Source organism: Dermacentor albipictus, chromosome 9 (genome assembly GCF_038994185.2).
Source record: "Dermacentor albipictus isolate Rhodes 1998 colony chromosome 9, USDA_Dalb.pri_finalv2, whole genome shotgun sequence".
Taxonomy (NCBI): domain Eukaryota; kingdom Metazoa; phylum Arthropoda; class Arachnida; order Ixodida; family Ixodidae; genus Dermacentor; species Dermacentor albipictus.
In genome coordinates this window covers 60,156,140-60,178,518 of record NC_091829.1, presented here as the reverse complement: position 1 = coordinate 60,178,518, position 22,379 = coordinate 60,156,140, and the positions used below count along the sequence as shown (strand labels likewise).

At 44.4% G+C, this 22,379-nt stretch overlaps 1 protein-coding gene across 3 annotated transcripts in view; it reads right to left on the bottom strand.

Moving 5' to 3' along the window:
• Positions 1 to 22,379, bottom strand: part of Ptp36E (protein tyrosine phosphatase 36E) — a 335,086-nt gene that overhangs the window by 18,021 nt on the left and 294,686 nt on the right. For all 3 annotated transcript variants that reach the window (XM_070526008.1, XM_065453737.2, XM_065453736.2), the window contains 5 exons: positions 13,157 to 13,244; positions 8,634 to 8,710; positions 4,653 to 4,689; positions 3,175 to 3,272; positions 1,123 to 1,248 (listed from right to left, as the gene is read on the bottom strand). In XM_070526008.1, coding sequence (XP_070382109.1) covers positions 1,123 to 1,248; positions 3,175 to 3,272; positions 4,653 to 4,689; positions 8,634 to 8,710; positions 13,157 to 13,244 — 426 coding nt within the window. The remainder of the gene's footprint in view (positions 1 to 1,122; positions 1,249 to 3,174; positions 3,273 to 4,652; positions 4,690 to 8,633; positions 8,711 to 13,156; positions 13,245 to 22,379) is intronic.

The window sequence follows — 22,379 nt, the reverse complement described above, 5'->3', positions numbered from 1 at the left end:
GGGAACGCAGAAATCCCTTTTCTCGGCGACCGTTGCACCAAATTTGATCGACTTTGTCGCATTAAAAAGAGATTGAAATATAGTGGTTGTCTGTAGCAAATATTTGATTTAGACCGTCAATCTTCTTTATAAAAAAAATTCGAAATTGCAAATTTCCAGAAAGCGAAACTAAGTTTAATGTTCTGTAACTCAGCAGTGGGAAACGATATCACGAATCTGTTAACTGCATCTAATACCACATGTAAGGCGGACAAAATTTATGCATTATTACAGGCCACTAATATGAGAGTACGACTTTTGAAAAATTACTGTAAACAACGCAACAAATTCGCGCAAGATGTAAATTGATAAATCAAATGTGTCCGCTTTGGATGCACTAACGAATGCAGTTGACAGAACTATACGTTTTTAGTGCACAGCTACGAATTCGTAAACTTTGTGCTTCTATTTTATTTTCTTACAACTTACGAATTGTTTAAAATGTTATAGCAAATATCCAGGCCCTAAATCAAAATTTGGCTTCCGACCGTCACTATAATTTAGCTTTCTCTCTCAAATGCAACAAATTTCATTAAAATAGACCCAGTGCATGGTTATCTCAGAAAAAGCGTTTTTACGTTTTACGTGTATTTGAATAGGCGGCATTGGAGTTGGACAGGCTTTAAAGTTCACCCTTAACTTTATCTTTCAAATGTCGGAAACCTCCCCTAAATTCGGTGCTGCATTCACCGAGAGAAACAATTTCTTCGTTCCAGTGCTTTGAGATCGCAGCTAGCCCCCAAGTTAAAGCTTCCTCTTATGTTTCCCGTGCCTAAATCACAATTTGGAAACATCAGAAACACGTACCGCATACATCATACGTTGGGCATAACTTGCATATAAAATGTGCTCATCGCCCCTCGAAAAAACATTTTTTTCACACACAAGTCTACTTCGCCCCGCATAGTGCGTTCTATAGACAAAATCTGTAAAAACTTTCTACGCGTTAGTTGACGAAAGGCGCAAGAACTCCACAAGACGTCTACGCTCGTCTACAGAAATTTATAGCGAAACGTCTTCACACGGACTGTCTACAAAAACGATTCGGAGGTTTAAATCAGGCTCGCGCGTAGACATACTCGCCTTTCGTAGCCTCAGCGTTCGAATGACGAAGTTGGCCATGGTGTCCTCGGAGAGGAGCGTCACTTCGATGACGCCATACTTTTCGGGCTTGTCCAGCTCCATGGGCCAATACTGGCAGCACATCACCTGCGACCGCGTGTGCAGAGCGCACGTTGACATTGTCCACGGTATAGCATAGTTGACAAAAACATTGCAATCGCATTGCGCAACATGTGGGCACGGCTCCCTCCGCCGACAAGTTATCATCTCGTCTGCTTTCGCTTGCTTTTGCCTTACTATTTAGACAAACTTGGAGGTTACCAAAGACGCTTGAGAAAGAACAAAAAGTCAGCGGTGATTTAGCGTTAACTGCGATAGAAATGAGCTGGCAGTACGTCGCAATTCTATGAGGTACAGGATCTATGGTTTTAAACCGCGTTCACCACGGAAGGAAGGAAAAAGTGGAGCAGGAAAGGCAGAGAGGGCAACCAGTTTAGCTCAACCGGTTTGCTACCCTACACATGGGAGAGGGATGGGGGATGAAAGATGGGGAGGAGAGAGAGAGAGAGCCCATAGCACTGCACACACATCGTCAGTTACAGTCCGTCAATCTTGCGTGCAATGTGGTACTTGCACCACATTGCAAATAGTCGTTCAGAAGCTCGCTTCACACGCTTCTTGCCTCTTTGAGGAGAGAAGTGGAACTATATATATATATATATATATATATATATATATATATATATATATATATATATATATATATATATATATATATATGGGTGGGGGGCGGTCTTCACAGTGATGTGCGTCGGGGGCTTAGTCTAGATGCGACGGTAGCTCATACCCTCGTGCGTGCTGCGTTCTCGCCTCGCCGCCCAGTTTGCGTTGAAGCGACACACAGCCCGACGGTCATTTCGCTCGGTGCTGCTGCCGCGCTTCCTCAAGCCAGCGTTTCGACAGCGGCAGTCCGCGGTCATCGCGTGTGACGTGTTCATGTTAGCCTGGGCGCGCTGGCACCATGCTCGTTAGTTTACATAGTAAGCGAATGCTTGCAAGTTCATGCGGCCGATAAAACTACCATCCTTACTTCTTATAGCCGCCTACGCATTCGATATCGCAATCGATGATTCGACTTTCGGGCAAAACTGCGACTTCATCAGTGCTTTAGGGGCTGCTGCTTAACTGGCGAATTCGAAGGCCGTCACATCTGAATGCATCCTCTTTTTTTTTTAAATCTAGAACATCACACGTGATTCGACATATTTATAATCGAACCTGAATGATAAGGCCCAAGCAACATCGAAGCTGATTATCGTGGGTTGCGTAGAAAACGCGGCCCCGCTCTCGTACCAGACCCAAACCCACCGTGACGAGAAGCTGCGAGGATTCAAGTTGGGAAAATGAACGTCTCGGCCAGTCGCTGGCACCTACTGATGATACGGCGCGCTTTGCCTTTCAAACACGTGACGCAGAGTGTGGGGCCAGGATTTGCCGCGGCCATGCTATCATTCAAACTCCGCCCCCACGCTTCCGTGCCGTCTGCGGCTCAACGGGACGTGCTCAATCTCGATACGCTTGGATTTGGCCTAGAATTTCGATTATGAATGTCTGGAGTTACGCGCACTTTCTTGTTTTTTCGGATTTCCAAGAAAAAAAAATTGCTTGCCATAAATTGTGAGGCCCTACCAGTTTTTCACATAGGCAACTGCCCTCAAATTAACGATAAAAGTTAAATTAACCATATTTTGTTAATTAATCTCTTCAGAGTAGTTTAAGGGGGCGCGAAAGTATTTCACCCTCACCGTAGAGCTCGTATGTGAAGACGACAGGTGTCTAACGCTCAAAGCGTTATATATATATATATATATATATATATATATATATATATATATATATATATATATATATATATATATATATATATATATATATATATCCGCCCACTGATGCCTCGGACAGGTGGGCAATCGATTTTTTTCCCAGGAAGCCAAACTAGCACAGCTCTTTGTTTACTACGAACGCTCTCATATAGCCGAAGCTTAAATCGTGCTTGCTTTGTGAAAATCTTACCCGTATGAAATCGAACACTTTGGTGAGCATGACGACGACGTAGCACTTTTTCTCCCACACCATCCGCCAGAAGTCGCTTATGGTGTCCTCGTTTGGACCTACAAGAACAGCACAATCAACTGCGCATACAGGCTCCTTTTCTCTTTTCTTTTTTTTTTACTGTTTAACCATTAAAATTTCCGTATCAAATTTCCGCCAATTACTCCTGTTCTGCGTATCATACTGACCGCAAATAAAGACGGGAACAGTGGAAGAGAACACAAGAACTGCACGGGCGGTCAGTCACATAACAGTCGCAGTGCCTAACTGCTGCTCTCTGATGTCTGCTTGTGATATATTTCAAATTATGGGGTTTTTACGTGCCAAAACCATTTTCTGATTATGAGGCACGCCGTAGTGGAGGACTCCGGAAATTTCGACCACCTGGGGTTCTTTAACGTGCACCTAAATCTAACTGATATATTGGATATATATTAGATATATTTGATATATTTGAAGACAATGTGCACAGGGTAAAACTACACTTTCGTGCCTGCCACAAAACCCTGCATTGAACCCCGGACGATGATAGCGATCTATTGACTTAATATATTGTTGCTTATTAGGATACTCTTAGCAAAACGGCTCGTGAAAAAAAATTTAACGATTGCTACGGTTCTTATAAGGCGCCAACAAGCTATTTGGGGACAGTGATGGCTATTTCGACTGTAACATGACACTTTTTTTTGTAAAAGCAACGTCGAGTGCCGTAACAATTCAACCAAACAACTTTATCTGCGATTAACGACTCTGAAACACGTAAAAGTCACCGAACTTGAAATAATTTTAACGTCAATACCACATTCGCCGAGGTCAAATTTTTCCCCGCATCCCCCAAATGATATCGCATTCTCTCTGAGGCTTTATTGAAGCAGTTTCCTTTCATTTTAAAGCGTGGATTACATATATTCTAACTATATCTTAAACTACATCCTTAAATGTCTTCCTTTAATTATTTTGGCTTAGTATTATCCGAGTTGTGAACGTGACGCGGGAGACCACGCAAGTCACCATCCGCTGAACTCACTGCTTCTTATTTCGCTTATGGAAAATATAGAATGCGTACCACACAGGCAATACCCTGAAAATGACAATGTTTTTTTTTTCTCTTTAATGATTTCCCGCTCCAGAAAGACAGGGACACTTAAAACACGCCGTAATATACGCAGGGACACTCTTTAACGATGTCTCCACGCTTTTGTAGTCCAGTTTACACGAAAAAAACAAAAGCGCGGGGCTTCAGGTCTAACGCATCTTGGGTACCTCTGCTGTTGTCATGACCCTTAGGTCTCCCCAGCCATGCTCGAAGATTTTTTCCTTTTTTTTTTTGCTCGACTCCTTAGCAAAGTCCTAGTAAAAAGGTGGCCCGCTAACGACGTAGGTCGTTCCGCCCGAACAAATAACAAGCACGCATGCAGCCACGCGAACTCCATTCTTACCTTGAGCCGCTATGTAGGCGTTCGGCTTCAGAATACTCTGCAAAAAAAAAAAGGAGAGAGAGTAGGAGAATCGCTTGGATGTGAGAGCACTGCTGGGAAATTCTATTCAAAAACTTCAACTCGGCTAAGAAATTAGCCCTCTTTCACGAGAGCTAGAGACACCGCTTTTATGGCGGGAGAACGATGGTTTGCGAACTCAACAGAACGGCCCTGCTCGTATGAATATCATTCTTTGGCACTAATGGTGAAGTTTGCGCTTCGCTTTTGTCAAACAAGAACGCAAGGTCTGGTGCAAGCGAATGCCAGAAAATTATCGCGTAATGTGCGATGCTTATTGAACCAACTACGTTACGTCTTGCACAAGTTAGAACACGAGCGCCGCGTTTCTCGCCGTTAGGTGACCACGTGACGTCATTACGCGCCAACCGCTAATAGCTGCGGGAAAGTGTGCTGTGGAGTCAGATGCAAGAGTCATTGTCTACTAAGTTTCAAATTCAATGCAGAATGCTTTATATGTCCAATGATTATGTGGAACTGCGCAATCTTTGTGGAAAGAAAGGACTAACAGTTTCTTTTTTGGTTTGAGTGTCTATATGCATGTGTCGTTATGGAAGGTTGATTCGGAAGAGGGACATGTACACTGTTACAAGCACCATTTTTAAAAACTATTTTAACTGGCATGATGTAATAGTAAAGGATGGCATCTTAAATTGGCATCGGTGCTCAACCTCGTCGCTTTTCATAGAAAATTTGAGAAAACTGGTGCAGCTAACGTCGAGTACATTCAGTCAACATCGACACAAAGTTCCGTACCAGAGTCCAGAACACTACCGACAGATGTTTAGATAGATAAGCAAATACATATCTAAATATCTGTCTGCATAGAGACCTACATAAACACGCATCATGAGAGGAAACCTACCACCCATGAGAATTAAAATGCCGGTCTCTTCGGTATGCAGGCGTGTACAATGGAATGCCTGATGGCATCAAAGCAAACGATGGTACGTTGTCGGTGTGTTTCAAAAGTACCAAGTGCAAAAACGGAGAGGCAGGGTGAGCACAACGTGGTCTGGATTCGATCGTCCCTCGCAGCCGTAAACCAACTGCTGTTTCAGTTCAGCGTACTGTCCACGGGAGTGGCATTCCGATCGGTTTATTCCACTGGCCTCCGCTGAAATCCAATAAACTTACAAATCACCTCAGGCGAACTCTATTGAATTGTACGCCCATCCGGGGCCAGCCGCTTCGCTATATTGCCACCTTGAAGAAACGGTTAAAGAGCAAACTCTGCCAAAACTGCGAGTTAGGAATCTTACTTTTTATTGGGCCACCTTGAGTTCAGATAGAAAAATGTCCACGGAAGAAGAAAATAACTACACTCCATCTCGCCAGTCGTTTGCTGTGCTGTGGAAGCTGCAGGACTCCTTAGCCAACACGAAGGGCGATTGCTCCTCGAAATGTGTTCATCCGCGCCGCGTCCTCTGCTCAGCTGCTGCAGATTTCGCGGTTATATGGCGTGAATGCGCAAAGGTCTTAGCATGTCCCGTTTCGCTGTAATGCACCAAGCAAAAGAAAAAACAAAGAAAAAAACTAATCCTGCCATTAATCAGACAGTTGCGCCTGGAACTATGTTTCGCTGCGCACTGATTTTTGCCTGTGTACGCCTCATATCTTCCGCAGCATTGCTAACGATTTGCGGGATGGTGTATTGTGAGGGAGCATTGAGCAACACAATTGAATCCAAACGAGTCAGAGCAATACGTTACCGTCAGATGCAGAGCGCGCGGTAGGCTTTAGTGCTCTTGCTCTGCAGCTAGAGCAGCCGAGCACGTGCGCATCGAATAAAACCTACCCGTAATACATCATTCCCGGCGAATACGCCGAGCCTCAAAGGTCACGTGTTGGTTCGACTCTTCCATGGAAAAATCAAAAGGAATGGCTTCACGGAAAACTCGGCTTGCCAGAGCTCGCTTCATGACGTCATGACCCCTAGCTCCTAGTTGATTTCCTCCCTCCATTCGATTCCCCCAGTCCAACCTCAATGTAAGCGGCGACCTCTGTCGGCGGTCGCCGAAATCTAGCTCGCGGGTCACGCATGCAGGGGTGGCTGATTGGGCTGGTTGACGATCGATTACCGCGAGTGTACAGCACGAAGGTAATACGAAGACGTCTTGCCCGCGTCTGCATTTGTACACTTACTGTGTACTCACGATCATGGGCCATGTACATCCTCTAGCTATACATCTATAATGCTGTACATTCTAGACTAATCACCTATGTTTACACGCATTCGAGAATTTACGACGCCAGTCGCGTCGCGCGCGCAGTCTTAATTGGACGGAACTCTCTCGCCACAGAATCGGCGACAACATTTAGGAATTTTCGATTCTCTAGGAGAGTTATTGCAACGAGCGATAACAGCAGTGTAACTGGGTGAAAGACAGTTACTGGAAAAAAAAAGCAACACAATGTACGTGTGACAATGTTAACAGCGAAACGTTCCATGACTCACAAGAATACGTGATCGTGCGCAGTATCGGGAGCAAGAAACCAAGAAGTTAGCGGTTTTTTATATATGTTGCTACAATGGGGCAGAAACGCCCGTCATAATCGAAATAGAATTGCCGCTCCACGTAACTGCCGGACAAAAAAAAGCTGTAAAAGGTTTCTTTCGCTCTTTTTTGTTCTTTTTTTTTTGACGTGAGGCTTTTCGAGGTGCTTTGTCCTCGGGCTTGCAACGGGTGGTCATCGTCTGCTGCGGCTGTGAGTGGAACTAAGGGCACAAGATAATTTCATGTCCCCGCTGTGTGCTGTTGCGCGTTTCGTGCTCCAAAACAGTGCGGTAGGAAAACTAAGTTCGCACGCGACCAGCTAGCCCCCAGTCGCAGCGCTCACAGACACAAGCGAGAAAGCGCCCAAAGGTAACGGGGCGTGGTCACACCAGCCCACAGGACACGAGCGCTCAGTTCCGGACAATGAGCTCCACAGACCACTTTCAGGAAAAAAAAGGAGTGTACGAATTTATTTAACAAATAACACGCCATGTGGCAGCTGGTACGTTAATTAAAAAAAGGGAGGGGGGGGATGCTGACGAACTCGCTAGTACATCTTTGTCACCGAGTATTATGTAAACGATGGACGTGAAAATACCTAATACTATTTATTCATTGCAGCTTTCCGCATCAATAATACCAAGATTTCAATCTCTGGTTGGCCTTGCCCCCACCTTACTTTCGCCAAAAGTGAGAGAATCGCCGAAAACACTCGGCACCCTGCGCTGTTGAGCGAGTGGGAGACGTTTGAAAGATATCAAAACCAGCACTAAACGAAAGCACAGCGAGAGACACGGAAATGATGCCGATTTAGAACTGTTGTTTATCGGGAAGTATCCCGTAAATGTACGCATACATGTCCCGAGCCCGTCAGAAGTCGGCCCAGTTCAGAGAAAAAACAAGCCGGATACAATCAATGAGACTTGTCGAGCATTCCAGATTCACAGTGCGAATGCGCATTTGCGTTCACCGCTTTTTACTGGGTGTCCGAAAAGTAAACGTGCGCTGGAAATGGTCGCCTTAAGATTTGAAGTTTTCCTCAACGAGGCGGTGCAGCGATCACTACACGAGATGCTGAACACAACGACGCTGCCTTGTGTTAGTTAAACAAACACCCGGGTGTTGCTGGGACTGTGACTGCACTGTGATGTTCTGTGTCTGTCTGTAGGCTCTTGAATTGAGTCAGGTCTAATCTCGTACACCCGTCCTTTCAGCGCACCCCACGGATGGTGTCACACGAACTACAGTTCTAGCACTATCATCACGGGAAACTGCGACTTCGATCACAATTATCATCTTTTTTTTTTCACTGCGCAGTTACTTTCCGGACCCCGAGCATTTCGTTCTCGCTTATATCTTTCTGGGTCAAACGCCACCTACAGCGTTCCGTCAAATGTCACCTGATGAATATGCGAAAATTACTTACGTCTATGTGGGTAGCGTTGATGTAGTCGGAGTCGGGAATGTCGGGCAGCGTATCTAAGACGACGCGGTTGTAGTCATCTGCAACGACAAACAGGAGTTTCATCGTTTGCGCAGGAGATCACGGAAGTGAGAGATAAACGAAGTCACATTGTGCGCGTAATCATTTCCGACGACTGTACCAAACAAATTTATCGCGCTCCCAGTCGTAGCAAGTCTGGGGTGTAATGATGTTGCCGTGATGCAGTGTTCTCATATATATATTGTGAGTAGTATATACACGTATGTGAGATTTTGGAATAGCTGGCTCTAAATATGCGGGCCTGCTCATCTCGCTTCACTTAAGTTACAGGAGAGAGAGACAGAGAAAAGAAACATGCATTTGAACTATCGAGGTCGTTGCCCTTCAGGTGGAGTGGGTGGTGTCCTCATTCCAGGACTCCACTGGCCAGGGCTGCTCGACGAAGTTGTCGGACGAGCACTTCTCGGCCCGCTAGGGCATCACCGCTCAGCTGTACCTCCCACCGCTCAAACGGCGTGCTAGGCGCCTTCAAGCGTCGAGGTTTGCCCCCGCATCCCCACAATATGTGGGAGAGTGTAGGGCGTGTGTCGACGCACCAGGGGCAGATGCCGCAATACGTTAGTGGGTACATTTTGTTGTGTCCGTGTAGGTTTGGGAATGTGTTGGTGTGGGAGCTACTGCCTCTTCAGTGCTGAGTTTGCTTTTTTTGTGAGAGGGAGGATAAGTTACAGAAAAAACAACGTCAGTTAACAGTGAGGCGGATCAGCACTGGTAACAACGACAAAGACAAACAAACAGCAGTGATTTAACGGCTTATGCGTCGCATACAGATATGCGTGACCACGATTCTATTTGTTTTACGTTTCCGTATTCCTAGAACACACACACACACACACACACAGACAAAAAAAAGGGTATTGATATCAGATGGTAACGTGGATGCTAGTTCCTCGAACGTATGGACTAGGAGCGACATCTATTGAAGAAAAGAAAAAAAAAAGGATCGTCCTCCGTAGTTAATTAGTATCGCCAAAGCGGACGCACTTGCCCCTTTCTCATCGCAACACGCAAATATCATTTCAATTCCTTGACGATCGGCGCGTCTGTTCAGTTTCACTGCGCGGGATACGCTTACTGATAAACTCTCATATCGCGTACAAGACTTTTCCCCCGCTATTTATTGGTATCTGTGTGGCGTATAGCAATTTGGAAAATATCGACCTTACTGGTGGTCCGCTCGTTCGGCGAACCGAAAGACGCAGACGCAGAAGCGCGCGATGTCAAGGCGCTTAAGCGAGGAGAAAGAAAGAAAGAAAGAAAGAAAGAAAGAAAGAAAGAAAGAAAGAAAGAAAGAAAGAAAGAAAGTAAGAAAGAAAGAAAGAAAGAAAGAAAGAAAGAAAGAAAATGAACGCCACAGAGAACGGCACGATCAATTTTGCGGCCGAGGTTGTGGCAAACGACACTGCCGCGGTCGTCATCTTCTGTAACTGAAATCTCGCTTTTCGAATTCGTGTCTGTTTTTAACGACTTTCCGAATGAGAGCATTGGCTTCGCGGACGCCCACGAAACTTGTCGCGTGGGGTTAAAACTTTTCTCTCTCTCTCTCTCTCTCCAAAAGCATCGACGAAAACAGACATAGCGAATATCGTTTCACATCGATCCTTGCGGCGAAAGTTACGGGCACAATACATATACGTATTTCTTCAGCGATGCCTCTTACTTTCCTGCTCACTTTTTGCTTTACTTGAAAGAGGCGAGTGTTTTACATAAAATGCATTGGCGCCTGTTCGTGAAAGGAATGAAATTCGCTTTCGGCAAATACGATGCATTGAGTATTACGCGTAGAATTAATCTTGCCTGCTTTCCTAAGCTTTTTCTCTCGCGCATATGTTGCAATGATTTTTTTTCTCCGGCGATGTCGCAGAACTCATGAGGGATTTGACAGAATGCGATCGAAGCACCAAGCAATAACGACAGCAACAACATAAAAAAAAAGAAAAATGAGTTTGTAAGTAAGATAGGAGATATTTGGAAGCGCGCCTGTAGGTTTCCTGTTGCGCGTGAGAGAAGCTAATGCCCTTTCAATGGAACGCATTTGTAAGCTGAGAACTAGAAGAGTTAAACGAATGACTGAGAAAGCGCAAGAGAGTGCGTAAATAAGAAAGATCGAGGCCGGATTAATCACGAACGCCACAAAGCCCAAACACTATTGCGCATTAAAAAAAAATATTACTCGCGAAATTTTACGTCTGGCCATTCGTACCACAAGAACAAACAGAAGGTTAACAAAACGAAATGTTAACAAGTCAGAAGTGTAACTGTAGGGTAAATTGTAATTTCTCAATTGCTTACCTTAGCTATCGACAATTGAAAACTTGCTCTAGCTCATCAAAAACTTAGTGACGCCACACTGTGAAAACAGTGTGGACACATACTGTATGGACACATACTACTAGGACACATAAATACCCAAGAAAGTGGATGGGGAAACAGCGCCGCGGTAGCTCAATTGGTAGAGCATCGCACGCGAAATGCGAAGGTTGTGGGTTCGGTTCCCACCTGCGGCAAGTTGTTCTTTCATCCACTTTAATTCCCATTAATTTATCGTTTCAGTATTTCCATTTATTAAGCACAAGTAATTTCCCCTATGTTGTCCTTGGTGTCAGTGTTTGTTGGCTTCTTATTATATGACTAATAAAAATCGGGCCCCTCGGTTAACCCCCTTTCTTCTCGTTTATTACATAACGAGGATCTTGAATCCGGCTACATTGATGCCTTCAGGTAGCATATGTGGGTTTATTGACCAGTTGCCTTCACCCAAAAAGATCACGTTCTCGTGACGCCTGCGGCAAGAAGGACGTTCCACGTCCGCCGTCAAGGTCTGTGAGTGGTGGCGCTGGCTAACATTTCCAAGGTTGTACTAGGACACATAAATACCCAAGAAAGTGGATGGGGAAACATCGCCGCGGTAGCTGAATTGGTAGAGCATCGCACGCGAAATGCGAAGGTTGTGGGGTTCGGTCCCCACCTGCGGCAAGTTGTTTTTTCATCCACTTTTTTCCCCATTATATCATCGTTTCATTATTTCCATTTATTAAGCACAAGTAATTTCCCCTATGTTGTCAGTGTTTGTTGCCTTCTCATGATACGACTATATATATGTATATATATAACACGTGACTGACCGCCTACATTTCGCACACATATATTGATTTCTACTTTCACACTCCTAATGCTAACGCATTAAAAGCTCCCATTCTACACATCAGACATTCATCTCCAACTATTAATCGAAGGTCCTTCAGGAGAAAAGCTTTTGCAAACAGCTCGAAAGTGCCTGAAGGCCCTTCATGACAGCAGAAGAGTCAGCGCACAATAAAAGAAAGAGAACATATTATGGTGTACACTCTTTAAAAGCATTCGAACGTATTTTACTTATGCTGCGTTGACAAAACAGCGCGATTACGCAAAGTTATAAAGTGGTGAGAGAAAAGCATTACACATTACCACTTCATGCCACGACGAAATGAAACGATAGACGCATGACAGAATGCCACAGAATTGTTCGACTATACACAGCACCACTGAGAATCCATCCACAAGTTCTCAGGTAAATGGCTCACGTGAAGAACAACTGAAAACAAAACACGGTTTAGTTTTCATTGCCAAACATGCTGCCGCAACTAACTCCGTCTAAAAGCGGCAGTATCAACGTGTTCGTTTTCACACTTACGAAAGAAGTGAAAGTACATAACAGGTTAACGATTGCACCACATAGTTAGTACACGCCTACCTGACACCTGCCACCTATCCTGGCTGCGGGTAGGCGCGTCGCGTAGCACTATTATAGCACTAAAAGCTACGCTGACGTATAAGCACTGTGCGGTACGCGCACCGCAGCTCGGAGGCCATGGCCCGTACACTAAAAAAATAATAATAATAAATGTTTACACTCTTTGGGGGCCTATCTATCCCTATCCCTGCCTAGCTTGCTTGCGTGTCCTTTCTTGAAAGCTCTGCGCTCGCTACATTCCTGTCAAGAATGATATACGTCACGTTAATAACGCGCATGCGGTTCGAGACCTGGAAGTACCGGGCGCGCAGCGGTAATGAAAGGAAAGGCAAGCAAAAGGACACGTTGCTGGACCAGCTAGAGCTCATTTAATGACATGGCTTAGCGCACGGGCACAAGCACAGAGGCCTACAAAGTACGTGTGACTTGTTTCGTGTGTATCCTTTGTAGTTTCATGTTCTTGCGCTAATATATGTCATTAAAGTATAGCGAGAGAGATAGATGACGATTACTGTTAGGGGACAAGCTAAGCTCCAAGGGGTGCATGCTTATTTTCTGAGAGTGTATAATCTTCCAAGCGTCTATAGCTCCTGCGTTTTACAGCGCTGATTCTGCAGTCAAACAGTCGGATAATTTTGTTTTTCGTAGCAGTTATTTGTAGGTAAGAAATAGCAATACGAAAGAAGGAATGCGTGGCGGAACGCCGACTCACAGGGCAGCAGCTTCTTGTAGGTGTTCTTGTTGTCGTTGTCCGGCTTGCTGGCATGTCGCATGCAATGCGATTCACCCTTGGTCGCAAGCTGGAAGGAGAAGAAATAAGAAAAGACGCACATTAGGTATAAATAGAATTTAAAAAAAAGTTACGTCAAGCAAGTTTGAGGAACTTCCGTGGCTGTAAACTTATCTGCTGTGACAGCAGCTGGTTCATAAGTGCGGACATCGCCAGCTTCAGTTCTCTCTAACATGGCGGCCACGACGTGTCTCCGGCACCCGTAAACACTTCCGGCGCATGCATTTCGCAAAAGCATAGCCTTTGAGCTCTGTTTCTGTTACTCGAAGGAACCTGTCAGGGGCCATAAATTTGGACACCGTCTACTAGATGTAGCTTTGTGTACACACATACTGAAGGTAAAATAATGATACGTGGACAAATATACTAGTTGGCAAGTTCCTGGCCCGCCACAGAATACAAGCTAAGAAATACGAAATATGGCGCTTAAACACGGCAGTGCAGGGACATCACTCCAAATGAAAGGCAGACCACAAGCGAGCAGTAATAAGCACATCCTTCACGATTTCAGAAATAGCAAAAAACTGCACATCTCATGCGCAATATAGCGCAAGATTACAGCCGAGACGTAGAGAAATTTTGCAGTAAGGCAGAGCGCTTACGGTAAAGATTAATGATGAGTCTGTTTCAGTTGCGACAGTAATCTGCTTTTCCTCTTTTTCCACCTTCTCGAACAGACTTCCGCGTAACGAACTACATGTGAATAACGATTGTTATCAATTAGGTTTAGCAATTTTAGCAATTAGGTTTAGCAATAGAATTAGCAAATTAGTGGCCAGCTTTACGAAGTAAGGGCAGCAGTATTTATCGGCCGCATAAACTTGTAAACATAGGCATACTAACTAAATTATGAAGCATGGCGCCACGCGCACACAATCCAACATGAACGCATCTCACTCGATGACCGCGGCAACTCGCTGTCAAAACGCTGCAGTGAGGAAACGCGGCAGCAGAAGCGAGCGAATTCTTGTCTAGCCAACCTATAATGTTGAGTGATTTCCTGATACGTTGCCATACGGTCACGCATCGCTGGCCCCGTCATCTCTGTCTCGATATGCTCAACTCCGGGCGGTAGTGGGCCACGGGCCAGGGAGGCGAAAGCTCGAGCCCCGACGTGCGCGGTCTCGTTGCCGGGGAGCGAGGAGTGGGCCAAAGCCCAGGCAATTTGGACGTTGCCGCGGTTAGAGTTATGATTGAGGGTTGAATTGACGATTGGGGCAAATGCGTCTCCGAGCGCAATCTCGAACGGCGGATTTAGAGTTGCCCATGATGTAAGTATTGGTGGCGGCAGCCATGGCTTAAGGCGATAGCTGGTTCCTCCACCTCTTCCGAGTTGGATCGTTTTTACCGATCCTCCTGACGTAATCAGACCTTCGTAGTTGACGACGAACACCGAGAACGCAGGCACAAACATTCGGAGGGGGTGGCCATAGTAATGATAATAATATTTGGGGTTTTACGTGCCAAAACCACTTTCTGATTACGAGGCACGCCGTAGTGGAGGACTCCGGAAATTTGGACCACCTGGGGTTCTTTAACGTGCGCCTAAATCTAAGCACACGGGTGTTTTCGCATTTCGCCCCCATCGAAATGCGGCCGCCGTGGCCGGGATTCGATCCCGCGACCTTGTGCTCAGCAGCCTAACACCATAACCACCGAGCAACCACGGCGGGTCGCGGAGGGAGTGGCCATAGAGAGAGAGAGAGAGAGATAGCAAAGAGAGGAAAGGCAGGGAGGTCAACCAGACGATCGTCCGGTTTGCTACCCTACACTGGGGGAAGGGAAAGGGGGAACAGAAAGAGGAACAGAAGAAAGAGGAACAGAAAGAGTGGCCAATAACGTCCACATAACTAGCGTCACACTTCCAGTTTGCACATACGAATAGATCAAGTTGTCCGTTGGGGCACGTGCTCAGTGGTACAGGTTGGCGTACGTACGCGGACATACGACATCCATACCTCAAGGTGAGTAAGTTTCCAAAGAATGCCAATCATATCAGAAAGGAAAGCGGGAATCAGAAAATCGGGATTTACAAATGCGCTTTAGCAACCTGTTAAGAGTTCGGCCTTCACCTTCAAAGCTAGGTCCTTCGCTTGAAACACGACTTAGATAACACTTGCCGGCTTCAAGGATTCGTAAATGCTAATTTGTCACTTCCCACTGAAACATACTAAGGCTAATGCTGTTTAGAAGAAGTTTATTTACACTGTGTACAAGAAATAATAAAACTAATCATATGCACAAAGCTGTGCACACAGATAAGACACAGTATACAGCACAAAAGACACAATCTGCACGTACATATATCAAGAATATTGTATATAACACCACAAAAGGAAAGTGGAAAGGGAAGCCCGAAATATATTCCAAATTGGCTATTATCACCTTTCCGGGCGAAAGAATTGATGAACTCGTCCGGTTTGAAGCGAAACAAACGGGCACGACCACTGGCGCAGAAACTGCCTCAAGCTCAATAAGGTGTACTCAAGCCGACTGCTGAGATACTCCAATGTGTAACTCTTTCGTTGTAACAACAACAGTGGCGCAAACATTTCTGCACCTTTTTCTAAGGCTGCTTCTATAAGCTACAAAATATTTCTTGGTCACAGTAAGCCGCCAAATTACAATTCACAAGGGGCACCGAATCTTATATCAAATTATTGAATACAATGAAGCAATGTGCTTATTGTGAAAGCGATATCGCTGCTAGCCATGTCAGAATGTAGAGGGCGACAAAAAAAAAACTTGGGCAGAAACTCCGTGTTGGGGAATTGTCATATAGTGCGTGGCATTTTTTTTTCTGTAATCATTACTTATGAAGCCTATACAGTACCTTTGAAACCAACACTGTCGTAATTTAAGAGATAAGCAACTCTAAAGAATATCCTGCCCCCTATGACTATCTCCCCACTTAACTAATTTTTATTACAAATCTTTTGTTTCGTAAATGAAAGTAAATGCTGCAGTGTTGTTGTTTTTTTTTGTATAATTTGCTCGTAGTCACGCTCACGTTCGTTCCAACGCGTCCTATTCAGAAGCTTCTAGTTGTTGCACACGCAACTCTGATTCCATGCGGTTTGAGCGCCTTCCTTGTCCGTGCAAGCTTCTCTCGCCTACGTTCTAACTGCGCCTCGGCAAGGCAAAACCGAAATGTACCAAGCGTCTCAACGCGCTCGCCTGCCCGCGAGAAATTCATAAGGGTGTTTTATGCCGCTTGTCAATGCATACGTAGCTGCCTATCCTTACCACCCTTATAAAGTGGAACCAATGTTTCCCCCCCCCCCCAAAGTATCAACGCTGCCTCTTCTGTGCGTGGCTGTCATCTTACCCGCCATTCATTTACTATGCACAACTGGTGAATGTTTTATCGGGTTGTAATAAGTACCATAAAGTCATTCAAAAAAATGTGGCCGCAGCGCAATGGTTTCAGTATCGGGCTTTCATACTAGACGTCGTGTGTTCGAATCCTGCCGTCGAAATATTTTACTTGTGTTTAATAATTTATAAAACAGTACTTTGTTTGGACTGATGAGTTTATGAAGTCACGAAGCCGCTTCGAAGCCAGGACGACGAAGTTTGGGCAAATTTACGTCTGGCTGGCTGACAAAATATAGCGTCGGAGGTGGTGCGCCCACAAGTAGGTGGCGGTAAGCGTACAGCAGTTTGCGTTTACACATAAATTCACCTATTCAAGCCTAGATGGCGGTACGGACTTTTTGCCACACGAAACGGAAGGACGAATGAAGCCCACCCCGAGCGCCTATACCCAAAGAATGCTACGCATAAAAAAGAAAAGATTCCGGCAGAACCTATGTCACGATCAATGTAGTTGTGAACGCGATTACCACTCTAGCATTGAAAAGGCCCACACTCTAGCCAAGCTGTTCACTTCTGTGCAACCGAACTCTTGGATTCTCTGTTACTGGCATTTTCTTCACTTCTCTGCAGCTCAACTCTTCCCCGTCAATGCACGGTCAGGTCGAATTCTGCTCGCTTCACAACATATACCTTCACTCTCAGCACATCTTGATATTCTGCTTATCCGTCCGGGCACACACCCATTCTGGAAGAATGGCCGAGAATGCTCACATGCCTCGTGTCACGTGCACAGTTGCACATAGCCAATGGATAAAGTTGTCTACTCGGGCACACATCCCGTGGCAGATGTCCAGTTATGCACATCCAATGACCCAAGTTGTGTATACCAATGTCGCCTGCACATAATTGGTCGCCGTAACTAGGCTGATTTCAGAAGTAGCGATTGAAGTGGGAGGTAAGGCATCAAAGAATCGGTAGGTAAGGTCTCCCCAACTAACAAAGGACCTAATAAAGGAAAGATAGCGAAGCAAATAGCCAAAGGGGTTACCGACCTGCGGAATGTTTCAAAGAAAGTGTTTGAAAGGAAGGGGTGTGCAATTGAAGGGCCGTACTTGCAGTGAAGAAGAAAATTGGGACGCTAGCTGCGGATTACATCGTCATGTTTAGCAACACTGGCGATGAAGTGCATCAAATGATTCGACCTTAACTGCGCGAGTTTATGAGTAGAGTTGAAGAATAAATATGCGAAAGATAATGTTCAATGGCCTGACAAGAGAACAAGAATTCATAATCGCCAGTCAGCCTCTGCAGTCTGTGCAGGATTACGTTTATCTAGGTCAATTCTCACAACGGACCCCGATCATAAGAAGGAAATTCGCAGAATAATAAAGACGGGTTGGGGTGCATAGGGTAAGCATCGCAAAATCCTGACTGGGAGCTTACCACTGTCGTTGAAAAGGAAAGCGTACAATTATGGAATTCTACCGGGGCTAACATATGGGGCAGAAACTTGTAGGTTAACAAAGAAGCTCGAGAACAAGTGAAGGTGAAACGAAAAATGTTAGGCGTAACGTTAAGAGACAGGAAGAGAGAAGTGTGGGTCAGAGAGCAAATGGGGATAGCTGATACTGCAGCTAACATTAGGAGTTAAAAATGGAGCTGGGCACGCCATGTAAGGCATAGGGCAGATGGTAAGCGGAGGACTATTAGGTTAACAAAATAGATGCCGAGGGAGGAGGAGGAGGAAGTGAGAAAGGCAAAGTGAAGAAATGCCTCAACCTGCACCACTAGTGTATCGCAGGTGAAAAAGGAAATAAAGAAATAAAATAAAATGGCATAGGGCCAAAAATATAATTTCGTTAAAAAATAAAGGAATAAATATTTAGCTGTGAAAGAAGGTAGAAGAGAAGAGAAAGGGAGATAAGGTAGGTATGAGATTGAGAAATGATTTATTAGGGGTATAGGTAAAGAGAAAAGGAAAAGGGAGGTAGAGTGTGTCACCACCAGCGTCCACGGCCAAGGGAACGGGCGGGGTGCGGGCCTTATTGAGTAAACAGTACTTATTAACTAAATGCAAAATGTAAGTTGAACTCCTCTTGACTGACAAGTTTGTCTTCTTTACTTGCTTGACTTGATTTGGCGAGGGTCTTCCACTGGATACTTGGCCGGGTCTTCCGTGGTTGGTTTCATTCTTTTCCTGTGCCTGGCAAAACTTAAGAATAGATTTATTATTTAATGTAGTAAACATGTGTTATTTTATTATGGTTTATATTTGTAGAATATAGGATTTAGCCTTTAGTATGTAGCTGAAGCTTGAGCTGTGATAGATCATAAACATAAATAAAAATAAAATAAAATGAAATATATGTATGCTTTTTGTTTTCATTTTTTTCTTTTTTAGTTCTTTTTTTTTTCTTTTCTTTTTCTTTTGTTTTGGGGGGGGGGTGAAGAGGGGCAGAGTGTGTGTAGATAAAATTTCTATTGGTGTAAGTGTAACTGTTTGCACGGCCGAGCGGCAGGGGATACTCCCTCCACCTTGGACGTTCTGCCCTCGGCCTGTACAAACTGAATATGATTGGTTAATGTTGTGTACAAAATATATGTTATGACTTTCTATTTTCAATGTTGTTATACTTGCAAAATATTATCGTTAACTTTCCTGACTATTTGGTCTAAAAGTTCCCTTGTTTTCTCGTTCTTGATTATTTCCGGTTTTCTTTTTGCTAGTGATTTCCCTAAATGGTGTTCTAATTTACCTATTTCATTTCTTACTAGTTCGCAATCTTCAAGATAATGGTCAAAACTACAACAAGGTTTTTGGCACCCACAATTTAATGTTGCTCTAATATTAAATCGTTCGAAATAGAAAGGGAATTTCCCATGTCCCGTAATCGCTTGGGAAGTATAATAAGTAGGTATAAAGTCTTCAGGAATAAGTTTACAATTCTTTATCCATTGGAACGCATAACTATTTTTCCCCTCTTCTTGCCATAGTTTATTCCATTTTTCTTTTAGTGAACTCTTTAGTTGTTTCTTTATGAATGTTTTCGTCACTGGTAAGTGTATTGGATCTCCGTGCTCACTTCCCTCTTTTGCAAGTAAATCAGCCGCCTCGTTTCCTTTATTCTTACTGTGTCCTTTTACATATGCGAATGTTATACTGTTTTCTGAATTTTCTTTCAATCTTTTCTTAATCATTACTATGAATGGGTTGTTATTTTTAGGGTTGCTCAATGCCTGTAAGGAAGAAAGACTGTCTGTGAGAATTTGACATGTCAACGCTGTGTAATTTGTTTGGATGTGTTCAACAGCCTTAAGAATTGCCATTGCCTCTCCTTCAAAATTAGACGAATATGACGGCAGTCTAAATTGTTTTGTTGTTATTGTTTGTCCTGTCGAATTATACACAATAAATGCTGCCCCTACTTTTTCCTCCTTTTTTGAGCCGTCTGTAAAAATCTTAAGGTCTACTTTATCTTCCTCGCCTACCGATGGAAAGGAAAGATTTTCTGCTGGGTGGAAGTCCCACAGATCATATTTGTCTGTTATGTCTGTGTGTGTGAATATTCTGTCTTTCCAAGTGAAGTTTTTTCCCTGTTTAAGTATTTCGTAAACCTCTATTTCTTTTTCTATTGTTAAAGAGATTGCCGGAATGTTTGCTAATATATTTAATGAAATATTGGATGCGGTTCTGAAGGCTTTTGTGATTAGAATGAGGGGAATTCGCTCGATTGATTTCAGTTTTTTATTTATTATTGTCTTTTGACTATACCAAACTGGACTGGCATATACTATCATTCTTTCTATGCCTCTAGTGTATATTTTCTTTAGTTGTGATTGTTGAATAATTTTTCTCTTCCCTGTGAATTTACTTAGCTGGTGTGTTAGATATGTCACTTTGTTTTTGATATATTCTAAATGAGGAAGGAAAGAAAGTTTTGCGTCAAATATTACGCCTAGTATTTCAATTTCCTTTACATTTTTGGCTCTTTTTCCTCCTATTTTTATCTGTGGGGGATGACTATTGTATTGTTTGCCTATTGTAATGAAGTATGATTTTTCAGCATTGAATTCCACTCTCATTTAAGTTGCCCATTTGTCTATACTATTGGTTATTTTATTTGCCTTCTGCTCTATTTCATTCCTCGATTTGCCTTTGACCACGATTGAAATGTCATCGGCAAATGCTAAAGCGTATGTGCCCTCGGGGAATTTAATATTTAGTAATTTTGCCGTCATCAAGTTCCAGAGCAAAGGGCTCAAAGGCGAACCTTGTGGTGATCCCATTGCAAGTGTTCTGTGTATTTTAATATTATCTTGTTCGTATATGATTTCTCGGTTTATTAGTGCTTTTGTTATTATTGAGACTAAGTTCGGTGGACATTTCAATTCCAGATGCCGAGGGAAGAGAAGCGCAGTCGAAAACGGCAGAAAATTAGGAGGTGTGATGAAATTCATAAATCTGCAGTAGCAAGTTGGGATCAGCTAGCGCAAGACACGGCTAATTACAGATAGCTGGGAAAAGCCTTCGTTTTGCACTTAACATAAAACTGCGCTGATGATGGTGATAAATTGGCAGCCCAAGCTGTCTGTTCCTGTACGCACACAGTTACCCAAGTTGGCGTTAATGCGGTTAGAAACGGACATTATACCGAATAGGGCGTGGAGTTCCCGCAATATGCTAATTGAAATAATGATGAGCTTTAGCTTGTAATAAGCGTATTACCGCTGGCGAAATACGGCTTTACTGAAGTGGCGTATGGCAGCAGCTAACGTTGGTAGCGTCATCTGGCGACGCAGGGTCGAGCAAGAGAGCACACAAAGCTAATACTTCATTGGCCTATTATACCCTACTTAACTTCCGATGTAAAATGTTGTGGCGGCGTAATCGCTGACGTTTAGCCCTTTTATGGCTTTCATTCGACGGGAACACTCACGCGACAGCAATTTTTCAAACGTATTTTAGCTCGACAAATCGTCGCAAGATGTCGCTTCCAGCTTTGCTACTGCCGTCCACGGCTCCGGTCGCCCGGTATTTTGTAAACGTTAACGCTACACGCTAAAACTTTCTAATGATGAGCACGACGTAGCGGAGAGGACGGTCAGACGGGTGTAGCACATGAAGTTTCGAGTAATGCGCTGTGTCAAGTAGGCATAGCGCATTAATTCTGGCCAGCATTGCAGAAAGCCTAGTTAGACTTCTAAGACGACAGCCTCGAGTTCCACTAGCAGAACGCGTCTGGAAAGCATCTGTGCAATTCGACGCCACACCGCATCGACAAGAAGAAGCGAGGGAAAGCCCATATTATAGCTGTATTTTACCACTTCGCGTGTTGCAAACCTACGAAAAACACAAATTACAGCCCACATTAACTGATCGTGTAAAGAGCAATTACTGTTTTTTGTGCGCAGACGACCCTCCTGCAGTCGGAATATTTCCAAACCAAATGGCTCAGCCACCATTTGGTTTGGACAGCCAAGTAGAGGAAGCCAAAATGGAGTGACTCGCGCCCAGCACTTCTTTAAAGCGAAAGCTTTACTGGCCGCGAACTTGCGATTTTGCCGCGAACTTGCGATTTTGCCGTGGCCGTGATCCGAGCAGGCGCATGATGTCCCACCGCGTTCCTCGTCACACATCGCGTTCCTCGTCGTTGCGTTCGCCTCCGCTCGCTTCGCCAGCTGCGTCGCATGCCTGATAACATGTCGGAGGATTGAAAAGGAGAGCTCGCGTGCGCCGCAACCACAGTTGAGGCGGCAGTATGGACGGCGACAATTCTGATAAGCAGGAGGAGGCCTGGAATCGACATCGGAACGAGGTGAAGAGGAA